Raw genomic sequence first — 14,658 nt, 5'->3', positions numbered from 1 at the left:
TCTCTTGTTAATGATTTCAGCCAGAAGAATTCAGAAGGGTAAAAGGAGAATTGACTTTTCCACCCCCACAGTTGTATATGTTCCTTATTATAGATCACTGTATCATATTGCCTGTGCCACACTTTGCTGTGTAAGGCTGCTGTTTATGAATTGGCTTTATCTCCTCTTCTGGGGTGGAAGTGCAAAGTCTGAAGATGAGCATACACTACAAGCTGTCTGTATCCTAACATATAATGTAAAAAGCAATCTGATCCACTTCGGGATATATACTCAAAAGAATCGAAAGCAGGACTCCAACAGATATCTGTACATGTATGTTCATAGCAGCATCACTCACAATAGCCAAAAGGCGGAAGCAACCCCACTTTTAGTGGACAGATGAGTAGATAAATTAAAACTTGTATATCCATGCGATATTATTCAGTCTTAAAAAGAGGAAGTTCTGGCACATGCTAGAACATAGATAAACCTTGAAAACATTATTTAAGTGAAATAAGTGAGTCACAAAATGATAACCACTGTATGATTCCACTTTTATGAGAGACCTAGAGTAGTCAAATTCATAGAGACAGAAAGTAGAATAGAGGTTTCCAGGAGCTGGGGATGGGGTGGGGAGATTGGGGAGTTATTATTTAATGGAAACAGTTTCAGTCTAGGAAAATGAAAAAGTTGGAGATGGAGGATGGTGGTGGTTACACATCCTTGTGAATGTGCTTAATGCCACTGAACTGTACACTCAAAGAGTGGTTAAAATAATCACTTTTGCTGTCTGCGTGATAACTTGGGATGCTTGGGAAGTCCCCTTCTAGGGTCAGCCCAAGCCAGGTCGTTAGAGTACTATGTGAGGTTTATATGTCCACACCGCAGCTAGATGTTGGCCTCAGAGAATCCGGGGTTATTATGGAGGAGAGGCGAATGTAGAGACGGACAACTCGCTTCAGGTACTTCCTGTTAGCCTGGAGACGCAGATGACAAGCCATAAATGTCATTCACAAAATGCAGAAAAAGAAGACATGAGTCTAAATCGATGCAGGAAGGTTTACATGTTTTTTTCCAACAGTGTAACTGCTGGAACAATCAGGGATTATCAGAGACGCAGGGTTTTTATTGACGGGAAGAACGGAGTCACAATCCTGTGTTGGAACATCACGGCCCTTGTAGCAGGAGTGGATGTGGTTCCTTCTTGGAGTGTTGGGGCCTTGTCCATCCATCCATCATCTTGTGGCCCAGCCTGTCCCCTCCTTCTGGACAGAGGCGTAAGCTGGCACAATCCTCCACTGCCCTCTTATCCACCTCCGTGTCACTGAACCCAACATGGTAGATGGAGAAGGCACTTATTTAAATAGGTTTTATAAAACACAGTCGCCATTTTTTGACTCCTTGCTGTCCCCTCAAGGAGGGTTTTGGCTGCTCAAGAGTTTCATGAACTATAATAAACCTTTGATACAGCATTGATTTCCAGAGTTAGCCAGGCTTGGCTATATTTAGTAGGAGAACCTCTGACCCTGGTCTAGATAGAAAACTGTTTCTGACAGTCCCCGGCTGGCTGGACTCAGAGATAATTAATGCTCCTGGTACCTGCCCATCCACTGTCACTCTGCCTGGGAAGCTCCTTAGTGCCGGAAACCTGGGACCCAGCTCACACTCTCAGAGCTTCTCCCAGGTGTCTGAGACACACTCCCAGGTGTGTCCTGCACCTGCCGGCCTGGGCCGAGTTGGGCAGATGAGTTCTGTTTGGCTTAATCTCTCAGTGTTCCCAGCCTTCCCAGTTCCTGGAACCTGAAGTATGTGGAAATTAGGGATTTCCTGTAATTATTGGAAATAACCATTACGGAAGGTATCCCAATCTTATTTTAAGGTATGTGTTTTTAATCAAAACAAACATGTCGTGTATGGTTCCATATATGGTGAGGGTTAGAACTGGATAGTAGTTAAAAGTCAATCTTGCTGCGTTTAAATCGCAGTGTTGTTAATTACTGTGTGATCTTAGGCAAGTAATTTGACCTCTTTAGGCTCATTATTCGTATCCATAAAATGGGAAGAATAGGTAGGTACCTCATTAAGACTTTGTGAGGATTAAATGAGATGTTACATATAAAGTGCTCAGTAGAGTGTCTGGAACAGAATATGTTAGTTATCGTTATTATTGACATTCACGCAAGAAAATATATTTAGTTATATGTAACCTTGATTTTTGATATTTTGATGACATTTTCATGCCTGATCGATATATCCTTTCAATAATCAATATGCAGTAAAAACAGGGAACAACATGACAGCATCGGAATACAAACACTGAGAAGTACTCTGCCGTATGGCAGCTCTCCTCACACCTGCGCGCCCAGCCTTACTCACACCTGCGTGCCCAGTCTGCTCAGCTGTTGTTTTTGACACCTGGATGCCTATGAGCATTTCCAGGCAGTTTACATGTCCCTAATTTTCAGGGAATCTTCAAGGGAGAAAGCATATCTGAGGTGCACTTCATCTTTCACTCTGCGACCAAGCCGTTAACTAAACGCAATGTGCTCGGCACTGAATTCCCTGCTTGGGGAGGCAGCCAGAGGCAGAGAACTTGAAGCTGTGAACCTCACCCTTCAAAGATGCAGATCTAATACACATAGGGCTCCCACCATCATGCCATTGCTGGGGGCCAGGCTGGCATTCTCCATGTTCCTCATTCCTTTTTGGGAAAGTCCTCTTTCAGGGAAGACAAGTGTGCCAGGGAGTTCACCCCAGAATGAAGCCAAGCCACATCACTGTGAACTAGAGCTCTCCTCTGCCAGTGCCTGAAGCTGGCTTAACAGAATGCAGGGGTGTTTGTCAAACTCTGGTGAAAAATGGGCTGTACACAAAAGCCAAAGTTTACAACCCTGGTGTGAGATGCTCACATAATATAGAAATGGTCAACAGAGAAGACCATTTTCATTTACGGGATCAAATCATTTTAGCAATTCTCTTTTCCTCTGAAATCATAAACAACAGCGCTAGTTAAAGCTCTTGCTTGTTGACATGCCTGCAGGTCTGTGTGCCTACTACTGATTTTATAGGACTTCTTCTTCTTCTTCTGGCAAGGTTAATAAATAGTTAACAATAGGCTAATCTTTTTATTTAAGTAGAAACCAAAAGCATCCCCTCAAATCTTTCCAAACTCATACCTCATACCACTCTTCACAAATGAGCCATGTAATTTATATGACCCAATTCCCACCACCCCCTCCTCTCTGCTCAGTGGGCCGACCATGTCATTCGAGCCTTGATGGGTTGTATAACTGTCCTCTAGGCACAGAGATGGCCCAGGAATGAGTACTTGCCCCAGATGGCCCGATTATAATTAGTGTAGGGGTGTTTATTGGACCACTTGGGAGAAGAAGCTCTCTTTCCCAGGGGGGACCTGAGACATTGGAATGTGAACCCAGAATGATTGGTGGCCACTTCACCTCTGAGTGGGAGGAGCCTATTTAAATGACAAAGCAGAAACAAAGGACAGAGATAGAAAGAGACCAAGTCCTGAATGACAGCACTGGAGCCCCTGGAGATCCTGTAAATTTTCCTGCTGACTTTTGGTTATATATACTAGTAATAGAAACTTTTTTACTCAAGTCAGTTTGAGTCGTGTCCATTGAATAAATAAATGAATGAATGAACGAATCGGGCCACACACCAACAAAAAAACAAGAAAACCTGCTACAATCCCAAGCAGTTTCGACGCCGTGGCCTTGCAGAATATTTGCTTTCGAATCACCGTGAGTCCTTCCCATGCTGTGGCGGTCACCGCTAGTTGCCTGCCCACCGGCTAGCGCTCCTGCCCCGCTGACTCGCTGCTTCGAGTCAGCAGGGCGGCCGGGTTTGAGTCTGCAGCGGTAACTCACAATCAATCTCCAGGGTGTTCCAATGGACTACACGTTGTAAAACTTTTAGGATTGCTGGCTCCCACTCCCACTAAATGACAGTAGGCACTGTTGACAACTAAAAATGCCCTCCCCCTCCCAATTGCTCTCCCCCACTATTTCAAACTCCTATTACTATTTTTGCCAAATACTCATTTTCCCAAATTCTCTTACATCCAGGGGTGACCAACCACATGACCTGGCTATTAAGAAGTAAAGGGAGTAAATGTCTGCTAATGAAAGTCAAATTCTTTCTTTTTGACTTGACTATAATGGTGTGCGGATGTGATTTTTGTGATGTAGCAGCCACATTTAGAGCATGAGTTTGTTAGCTTTCTAGGGCTGCTGTAACAAGTTACCACAAAACTGGCAACTTAAAACAATGGACATTTATTTGCTCACTGTTTTGGAGGCCAGAAATACGAGATCAAAGTGTCAGCAGGGTCGGTTCCTTCTGGAGGCTCTGAGGGAGACTGTTCCAGGCCTCTCAGCTTCCGGCGGGTGCCTGCAACGCTTTCTTCCCTTGGCTCCTGGAGACGCCATTCTCATCTCCGCCTCTGTCTTCACATCATCTTCTCTGTGCTTCCTCACCCCTTCTCTCCCCTTATTAGGACTTATCTTTGGAGTCAGGGCCCATCCTAATTCAAGACGACCTCATCTTGGGATCTTTAACTTGATTATATCTACAAAGACTCTTCGTCCAAGTATGTTCACATTCATGGGTTCTGTGTGCACATATCTTTTGAGAAGCCACCATTTAATTCACTACAATGAGGCAACGAGTCTAGGGTGGAAAGTCAGCATGTGAGAATGCCAGCGAAGAATGTCAGAAAGATCCAGAGTTCTTGATGACATCAATCACTCACTGAGAATTTTGAGCCACTCATCCAAGTCCAGAATTTCTTGCCTCTGAGGCTTGTGTCCATTCATCAAGAAGTTTCGGAATAAGACCTAGAAATTCTTCCTCAGACACACATATGTCAGTCAGGCCTCTGACATGAAATTTTCTTGTAGTTCATTTGCTTTTTTCACCTAACAATCAATTTAATGGAACTTGGCAAATTCAGCAATAAGACAGGAAAATTCAACTTAATTAAATTATCACTTTTGGTGGATCAAAAAGAAAGCAACAAACAGGAAATATATGGGCACTGTATCATTCAGAGTTTTCTTTGATTGAAATGCTTAATTTTAATTATTCATGGTCAAATTTTGTAGGAAAGCAGCTAATATACTCTAGGAAGCTGCTTTAAGAAAACACATGAAATCAAACCACAGCTCAGGAGCTCACAGCCCTCCACACAAAACCCTTCCCTGAGGAAAGCTATGGAAGAGGGGGGCAAGAATTGAGTACTTGCAGACAGGTAGCTGGTGTTTTGTTGTTGTTTGTTTGTTTGTTTGTTTGTTTGTTTTCAAATTACCCAAGTAGCATAATATTCTGTCTTTCAATTTTTAAATTTGTTTAAAGAAGTTAAATAAATATAACTTCTTTATATATGCCTTAAAATATGTAAAATTTTCTTCAGATGCATAAACGCAATTGTCTGTGGTTCTTCTCTGTTTTTGTTTTCCTTTTATTAGGGGCTTCCCCTTCCCTCTCTGATGTTCCCTTCCCCACATGGTCTCTACCCCCTACCAGCTCGCCCATGTAGCCCTTGATTACAGCCAAGTATGTCTCTGTTCTTATCTTTTCCCATCTACGCACATACTGTGTTGAGCCATAGCCAAGCCTGCATAAGGAAAACTCCTAAGTGAACAGAAATGGTGAAGTCCTGAATCTTGCAAATGAAGTCACACAACCTGAGACCCAGATATTAAAAAGGAGAGCTCACTCAAAGTGAGAGAACAAGTTTAAGTTCTCAGCCCTGGACAGTGGGCGTAGCAGACAGGGTTTGCTGAGCAGCAGGACTGCTGACTAAGTGGCATAGTCAGATGCTGCCCGGTGGGTAGAAGGCAAAAGCCCAGGAGGCCTCTGTTCAGGGCAGCCTCCTCCCTGGCTGGGGCCTGCTGCAGCAGGAGCAGAGATGACCCCAGGGAACTACTATGTCTCAGATGCATCCTTTGTGCTGTTCTCAGATACTTTTTTAGGCTCAATGGAGCTTGTGAGTAGGATTGAGCAGCATTCAAGAGTTTCATCTGTGAACCCAGTTCAGGTCTTCTCAGATTCATCCCTGAGGCCTAAATATAAAGGAATATTTTTAAATTAGTTTCTATATCAAAGTTAGATTAGCAAATGATACACATTCTTCTGTACCTTCTTTTTTTGCTTAAGGAATTCCCTCGATTCACCTGGCATAGCCCTAACACATTCTTCTGTGGTATTGCATAACAGCCCACGGTGTGCCTGTTCTGCTCCTGTTAGCGGGGGCCATGGCATCGCCGGGCTTTCTTTTTCTTTCTTTCTCTTTTTTCTTCCTTCCTTCCTTCTTTTTTTTTTTTTTTTTTTTTTTTTTTGGTTGCTACTATAAAAATTTTTGCAATGAACATCCTTGTACATAGGTCCTGAGGCATGGGTGCTTTTATTGTTATGGAATGGACCCTCGAGAATGAGATTACTGCAGCATGGATGCACCTTGAAAATATTATGCTCACAGAAAGAAGCCAGTCACAAAAGACTATATATTATATGGTTCCATTTACACGAAATGTGTAGAATAGACAAATCCAAAGAGACAGAAAATAGATCTTTGGTGGCTGCCCAGGGCTGGTTTGGGGGAGTGGTTGTAGGGAACGGGGAGTGATTGTTAATGGGTGGGTGTGTGTGTGTGTGTGTGTGTGTGTGTGTGTGTGTGTGTGTGATGTGTGGGAGGGTGTCTTTCTGGAGTACTGACAATGTTCTAAAATTGATTGTGGTGAAGGTTGCACAACTGCGAATATACTAAAACTATTGGATAGTTGAAATGGTGAACTGTATGCTATGTGAATTATATCTCAATAGAGTTGTTATTTTAAAAACTGAGATTGCTGAGTCAAAATGTATATGTAATTTTAACTTAATAGAGACCACCAGACTACTTTCCAAAGAGGCTCCAGCTCTCCTCATTTCCGCCGGCGCTGAGGGAGAGCATCCCTCCCCCACGTGCCCACCAGCAGCAGGTCTCACACTGTCTTCCAGTTTTGCGAATCTGATGAGTATAAAGCAATACCTCGTTTTTGCTTTAAGTTGTATTTCCCAGGTAGGGTCTCATAAAAGTTTCAATAATACTTCAATGTACAAAGTAATAAGTGCAAAGCCCTTTTCGCTCCTTCCCTGAAGTAACAATTCTCAACACTTCATTGAGTTTCCAGGCCTTTTTAATGCAATTATAAACTAATACACATGTACATATAAAGTAATATGTTTTATAATTGATAAATAGAATCACACTATAATGTTGTACTTTGACTTTTTTTTCACAGTATGTCTCAGAGATCTTTCAAATTTGTATATATACTTCAAGCTTATTCTCTTTAATGGCTAAGTGATATACCACAGGATGGATAGACTGAATTATTTAACATTGGTGAATATTAGATTGTGTCCGATGTTTTGCTATTTCAAACCATGTCTCAATGAACAAACTTGTAGATTCATTTTCTTTATTGAAGTGAGACTTACATAAAGTTAGCTATTTTAAAGCGAATAATTCAGTGGCATTTAGTGCATTCGTGTTGTACAACCACCCTCTCTATCTCATTCCAAAACATTTCCATCACCCCAAAAGGAAATCCCATAGCAACCGAGCAATCATTGCCTTGCCTCCCCTTCTCTGAGCCCGTGGCAATCATCGATCCGCATCTGTCTCTACAGATTTGCCTATCGAGGATATTTCATATAAATAGAGTCGCACAATGTGTGACTGTCCGTGTCTGACTTTTTTCACTTAGCATCGCATTTTCGAGATTTGTCCCCATTGTAGCATGTATTAGTATTTCATTCCTTTTAATAGCTCAATAATATTTCATTGTAGGTATATACTGCAATTTATTCATCCATAGGGCAGTTACAGAAGGCAGGTCCTTTAATCTGCCTTATGTCTCCAGACCAAGACATCATTCAACCACTGAATTCATCAACTCTCAATTCTGTCTGCCTCCCAACTTCTTACGTGCTACAACAGAGCACTTAGTGCTTATACCACTTGGAGTAAATTATTCTGTTACTTGTAGCCCAAAGCCCTCTGTCTGATATATCTATCCTCTTACCTGCCTCGCACCCCCCCCCCACCACCACCTAGACTCTAAGTTCCATGAGAACAAAAACTATGTTGTCTGGGTTTCCAGCTCCTGGCACAGTGCCTGGCACATAGGAATTGCTCAACATGTATTTGCTGAATGGTGAATGAATAAAGTGCTTTGAAATTAAAACTAAGGAAACTGATTTTGGTTCAATATGGGGAAAGTCATCATCATTATCATCAGAGATGGGACCGGAAGGACAAGTATGAATTAATTCAGTAGGAAATGGCGCGTCAGACAGATGGAAAAGTCTGAGCAAAGCCTAGAGCTGTGAACATGCACACACGGTTCTGGCACCAGGGAGTGGGCTTGTGTATACTGAAGAAATGGAAAAGGTGGAGACAAGGTTGGAAATGTTGGTTCAGATGTCAAAGTCTACAGGAACGCCGTGCTAAAGACTTTTTCTTCAATGGTTAGGAGTCATTGAAGAGTCCTGGTCAGGAAAATGGTGTCTCTGGATTGGCAATTTAGACAGATCCATCTGGAAGCCATTTGGAGGATAGATTGAACATTAGCAGGCCTGAAGGCAGGCAGACCAATTAGGAAATATACTTATCAGGTTCTTTCTCGTTGCAATAAGTGTAAATCCAATTTAATTGGCTGAGAATGGAATGTATTAACTCACTGACCATGGTAAGATCAGATACATGGCTGGGTTTCCGGAACACCTAGAACCTTGGTCTGGATCACTGTGTCCCTTGTTCCGCAGCCAGCTCTAATTCTCTCTGTGTGTTGGCTTCAGTCTCTCAAGCTAACACATGGCTGCTCTCAGGTCCAAGGCCTCAGATCTCAACCCTATCACTGCTACCAGGGAATGACATTTATAGCCTCTGTCTCAAGAGCAAATATCCCAGGGAAGGGCTCTCGCTGGCCAAGCTTGGGTCAGGTGTCCACCCCTGTTCCAATCAACAGTGGCCATGATAATGAGATCTCAAGTTAGTGTCAGTTCTCGTTTAAGACACATGACCAGAGATTTGGAAGGAGAATATCCTAGAAGAAGAGAAGCAGCTCTGCTCTGGGGTCAGAAAAATAGCTGTTAATTATTAATAACCTATAAACTATTATAGTGCAGGTGAGATGTGAGGAGGGTCTGAACCAAGGATCTTTAAGAGGGAGAAGACAAGGTGAATTCAGGAGACTTTTAGAATACAGTTGACACTTATACAACATAGGGGTTAGGGGTACTGACCATCTGTGCAGTCAAAAATCCCTATATAACTTAAGTTGGCCCTCTGAATATGTGGGTTCCCAACAGCAAATCAAAAATACAGTTGACTCTTGAACCCTGTGGGTTTGAACTGTATGTGGGTCCACTTAAATGCAGTGTTGTTCAAGGGTCAGCTCTGATCAACTGCTGGGGTACTTTCCTGTACTAGGAGCTAACTGTTTCACCAGTAACAGAAAGCCTGTCTCCTGTGGGCCTGCATCCTTGTTTCATTTGTGGATCTTGAGAACCTGAAAGCTTGAAATCTGGAAACCTATTTTTCAGCTTTGCAGCCATCCTTCCACAGGAGCCCTAGAAAGGCACAAAGCCCTGAGATGTCAAAAAATGACCTTCTTTCCCATGAATCATTGCGAACTTGCCGTGTTTAAATAAGGACTTGAAACAGAATTTGTTAATTTAAAAGTTTTACATTTTAGAAAAATAAAGTTACAGTTCTTGTTCTTCTGGATTTAAGGACTGAAATTTGTTCCCACAGCATTTGTGAGACTAGTACTTGGCATCTAATCAATTCTGATTAATTCTTTGTTGAGTGATGGAGAGAAGAGTGGGCCCGAATGGGACCTCGGGGGGACCTTAGGTCAAGGGAAACCTAAAGGAACTAGGGCAAGGGAGAACCTGGAATACAAGCTCCACTTGTTTTAGGTTCTTCCTTGGAATGCATTCTAACACTACCCTCTGTTTTCTGGCTGGTGGTGGAGGTGGTATGTGTGTATAGGGCTGGGTGGGAAAAGATGGCATTGTGTTAAAGAAAGCACAGAATTCTTTAGGATTCCACTGGAAGGGACAAATTGGGAATCAAAGTTCCCAAAAGAGTTTTGGATTTTAATGACCAACTTTCACACAGTGTTCTCCATTTTCCTCCTGTTCTTCCACTCCCAACCTCCACCCCAGAGTCCTAGGAGCTGGGGCACTTGGCTGCTCTTTCCTCAGTCAGGGCTGCAAGTCTCCTCAGCTGCCTGGAGGCATGTTCCAAATGGCAGAGGCTTGAGGCTTCCCTTTAACCAAAGGTGTGGTTCTTGCCCGGGGCAGGAAGAGAAACCTCATTTCCACTCTTCTGCTACCCCCAAGGGCAGCCCCCCAAAGGAAAACTTAGCTGGAACTCCCCACCTGGTCTTGACTCTGAGTGGAAAGAAGGCTGGAGAAACAGATACTAGTTTCTGTTTGGCAGGAGGGCAAAGCAATTGTCCTTAGCTTGCTTGTCCAACCTATCCGTGGATGTGTGCACGGGTGGCTCAACTCACTCCCTAAGGCCAAGCCAGTACGAGCATCACAGAGCACTTCATCTGAGATATGTATATATAACGAGCCCAGCGAGTAACCAACTAAGCAAGGACAACACACACACAAATAGCTGCCAGAGCATCGCACAAGTTTAATCATACCAGATCCCGATGGACTTCAGTCCTAGCTGACCACCTGGCAGTGCTGGCAGACACGAGACACGTATTAAGCGGTGACGGGTCAATGCTGGCTCGGACGCTGTCGATCTGCGAGGGTCGATCAGCAGAGGCCTCTTCTTCAAAGCAGAGCAGTCGGGAACCAAGAGACGGAGGAACGTAGTCCCAGGAGGATAGGGAGCACGCTCTCTCAGTCCGTATTAGAGTTCCTTTCCTTTTATACTCTATGATGACGTCTTCGGTGTCTTATCAACCAGCCGCACGGGTGTCTGTTTATCTCACTAAGTCAAAATATGTTTACACACTTTGGGTAAAACCCTGTTTACATTTTTTGGGTTTGCATTATCTGGGTTACATGCACACATGTTTATCTTATCTGAGTACACATATACAGCCTACCGTAACATTCCACCCGGTGGTTCCTGTGGCATAAGGCCAAGGGAACCAGAGAAAGTTCAGAGTCTTTTTTTATGTTTTTTGCAGAAAATTGGTCTGGTAAATCTAACAAATAAACTAATGAGAAAGAGGCATGCAAGTACAAGAAGAATTTATTTAAGAATAGTCTAAAAATTATAAAGTCCCGAAAAGCCGGTTGAATCCAGGTGATAGGGTTCATTTGGTTCCAATTTGGTTCATAGGGTACTGTTTTCCATAAGGAGAAAAATGTGCCAGTAGACAAACAGCTGGTGTGGAGTTTTTCAAGGATTCTCTTAGTAGTGATGGATGCAGCATTTGGAATGCAGGTGAGGTGATGGAGGTCAACAGATTTGCCATAGTCTAATAGAGTTTTGTGAATTGATGATTCAAGTTCCTTAAGTTTTTGTAAGGATTTCTTGAAGGATGGAGGGGAAGAATAATGGTGGGATTGTATAGAGGGAATAAGGGGAATAGTGGGGTTCCAGTAAAGAGTGGACTCAGTTGCATAGGTGGTGTAATGAATTCTATTAGAGAGTGTGACATTCATAGTATTGGAAATGAGTGTGCAGTCGTGAACAGATGAAGCATTAAGGTCTAGGGAGGTGGTACGATCAAAGTAAGAGAAGTTAGAAAAACATACAATGAAATTATGGCATCTAAGATTATAGATGTAAGGAGTAGGGTTATGAGGAATGAGATCAGCAGGAAAGGTGTTTAACTCCAGGGTGGTGGTTGCAATACAGATTTGAGGAGTGAAAGCTATGAGTTTAGATTTTTCAAAGAAATAAGGGTCAACATATAGTAAATCTCCCGTAGGGGTGGCGAAAGAGTCGTCAGGTAGCCTAATAGGGATGTTAAGAGTTGGGTAGGCGATGAGATGTTCGCCACCAATAGTAGAGATAATAGGGAGTTCACAGTTATTAAAGAGACAGCCAATGGGTGTAGAAAAGTCTACTCGGGTCGTGTAGTCACTCCAAAGGGGGTTATATCCATGACCTGTTTGCAGGAGAAGTAGGAGATCTTTTTGTGCTTGAGTCAATTCGTCTTGGATCATCTGGCATTGAGTTCCTAATTGGCAGTTTTGGAAGTGGTATCTGAGGTCTTCGAGATCATAATACAATTTTTGAAGGTATGTATTTGATTCTTCGGAGGCACGTCTAAGTAGTTCGATTTGTTGTTGGGTTTGTGCTGCTAAGGTGTAGGCAGAGTCCAAAGATGATGAGATGAACTTGACGATTTTTGCTTGGTCTTCAGAGGATTTGTAAATGAAGTTTTTGAGGTCACAGGAAAAGCTGTTAAGCTTGATAGAGTTAGCGATGCTGACAGAAAGAGAAGCTGAGGCAAGGCCAAAGGAGGCGATATCGAGTTGCAAGAGTTTTCTGGCATTAGCATGAAAGCGCTGTGGAAAGGCTGTATTTCTGACATTAATTGGGGGGTCAAGAGTGGCACATTTCGGTGAAAGTGATGTAGCAAGGAAATCAGAAGGCGAGAAATAGACGGTAGTTCGTTAGAGTTGCTGTTGGAAGATGAGCCGAATGGGATTGTCTGGCAAAGTAATGATGGGAGGGCGTTTTGAGAGTTTGGGTTTAGGTTTGTCAATTCCAAAGGAAAATATAGGGGAAAAATGGAGTGTGCATAAGCAGATGGTAGAGTTATAACAGCCTCTATAAATAACGCAAGTTTTCAAGGGGTTGGAGAGGAAACATTGGTCCCTGGGGTTGTGAATATAGTAAAAGTCAGTGAATGGTAGTACCGAGCGGTTGGCGACAGGTGAAAAGTGGTGTAGAAATGATTTCTTCCACCCACCATCCGGATAAGGTAACATGTAAGATTGACGGCCCAGGGAAAAAGAGCCAGAAATTCTTTTAGTTTTAGTGGGATGTAAGGTAGTGCCAAAGGAGGTAAACCACGAGGAAGGTTTTAGGTGATAGGAAATATTACAGTACAGGTCGATAAGTGGTTCGAAGTTTGAGTTGCATAGTTCAAAGTGGGTAAAGTTAAGGGGAATGGGAGTGGGTCTGATCGCTACACTTGGATAAAGGTATTTTTTAGTTCCATTACTGACAGTGAAGGAAGTGTAATTAATGATGGGAAATGGGCCATAAGAGTATGGGTGGGTGAGGAATGCTGGAAGGCGAGATTTTGTTTGGGATTTTGGAATGATGAGCTAAGGGAGTTCTTTAACAAGATAAGTATTTTCTTTGAGACATTGTTTCAAGTTATAAGAGGTAATATTATTCGCAAATAGGAAGAAAGGAAATTCTTTTGTATTGGATCTTAGGTTGCTCAGAAATATATTATTGTCGTACATAGTGATATTGCCCATTAAAGTGTCTTGTTCTAAAATAAACCTAGTTGCATTTAATATGTACCTGTGTATAGTTTGGCTGAGTCGAGTATAGGTTTCTGTTGTTAATTTTGTGCATTTATCTGGTCCTAGTTGATATTGTTGGCATTGGCACGTGTTCTGTGTGAGGCAAAGATGGGTTGCCATGTTTGTCAGAGGGGATTTCAGTAAATGTTTTGTTAATTTTAATGGAAGGATAATGTGCAGACTGGAAGGAGAGATTATGCATTCCTAGGAACATGGGCATTCTTAGCTTATAGGAAATACTATAGGTTTGGGGTTTGGTATGTCTTTGGAGTAGGTTCAAAACAGGGTATGGTATTTTCTTTGTTGCATTTACACAGTATAAAGCGGGGGTGATATCTATAAAGGAATTGTTAATTGTGCTTGCAGCGGCTGTCTAGTCATTATTAAGGGTGTTATTTATGATCCCTGCTGCAAAGCAAAGCTTATAAATAGGGCCGAATCTGGGAGAATTTATGAATTTGAGAAAGGGACCAGATGTATCAAATGTGACAGGAGAGGTAAGGTCAGTTAGGATTTGGGGAATATGTCTATATGGCCGGTAGTTATTATCTTTGGAAAGGTATTCTTCAGGGGTGATTACATTATCTATAGAGCTAGACATAATGGGTCCTAATTCTGGATCAGGGGATCGGATACAAATTCCAATGCAGAAATTGCCATAGGTAGGAAAATTAGGAAAGTCAGTAAGGTAATATTGGTAGTAAGTAACGCTCTCTATAGTTAAAGTATGGGTTAGATTCATATTTTTAGAGATGGGAAAGCCATCCAGTAGAGCTGGATTATTTGTGGGAGGAGAAAAGAAGGGTTTTCTGTTAAAAATGGTAGGGGTAGGGTCAGAGGTGGTAGAGGTGCTATTTGTGTCATAGTCATAGGAGGTGGTGCTTGTGTTATTGTCATAGTCATAGGAATACTCATAGTCATCTAAATTGCTGTTGAGTTCCCCAGTATATCAAAAGTGCATAAGATGTTCTTGGAAGGGAACGACATTAACTAGCGCTCTTTGGATGCATGTGTTGTTAGAGCCGCTAAAATAGGGATCAATATGAAGGATTTTTTGAAGGTGTTCGCCAAAAAGGAATGACTCGGGATGTGTTATTGTAAATATGGTAAGTTTTAGGGGGCTGTTCTGCATCTGTGGAA

The 14,658-nt window shown here is 42.4% G+C and overlaps 1 protein-coding gene across 1 annotated transcript; it reads right to left on the bottom strand.

Annotated features, from left to right (window-relative positions):
• Positions 1–587: 587 nt before the first annotated feature.
• LOC118611999 lies at positions 588–12,778 on the bottom strand. The gene is made up of 2 exons (XM_036232909.1): positions 10,713–12,778; positions 588–6,065 (listed from the first exon to the last, which is right to left on the bottom strand). The coding sequence occupies exon 1, from the start codon at positions 12,196–12,198 to the stop codon at positions 11,095–11,097; it is 1,104 nt and encodes a 367-aa protein (XP_036088802.1). The 5' UTR covers positions 12,199–12,778; the 3' UTR covers positions 588–6,065; positions 10,713–11,094.
• Between the last annotated feature and the right edge of the window lie 1,880 nt (positions 12,779–14,658).

The sequence above is a fragment of the Rousettus aegyptiacus genome, unplaced genomic scaffold (genome assembly GCF_014176215.1).
Source record: "Rousettus aegyptiacus isolate mRouAeg1 unplaced genomic scaffold, mRouAeg1.p scaffold_m13_p_15, whole genome shotgun sequence".
In the NCBI taxonomy this organism is placed as follows: domain Eukaryota; kingdom Metazoa; phylum Chordata; class Mammalia; order Chiroptera; family Pteropodidae; genus Rousettus; species Rousettus aegyptiacus.
Note: the sequence above shows the minus strand (reverse complement) of the source record. Positions and strands in the feature narration are given on the sequence as shown.

Bases quoted from the DNA above. Each gene is read 5' to 3' on its own strand.
- LOC118611999 (XM_036232909.1), bottom strand. From the start codon at position 12,198: ATGATCCAAGACGAATTGACTCAAGCACAAAAAGATCTCCTACTTCTC.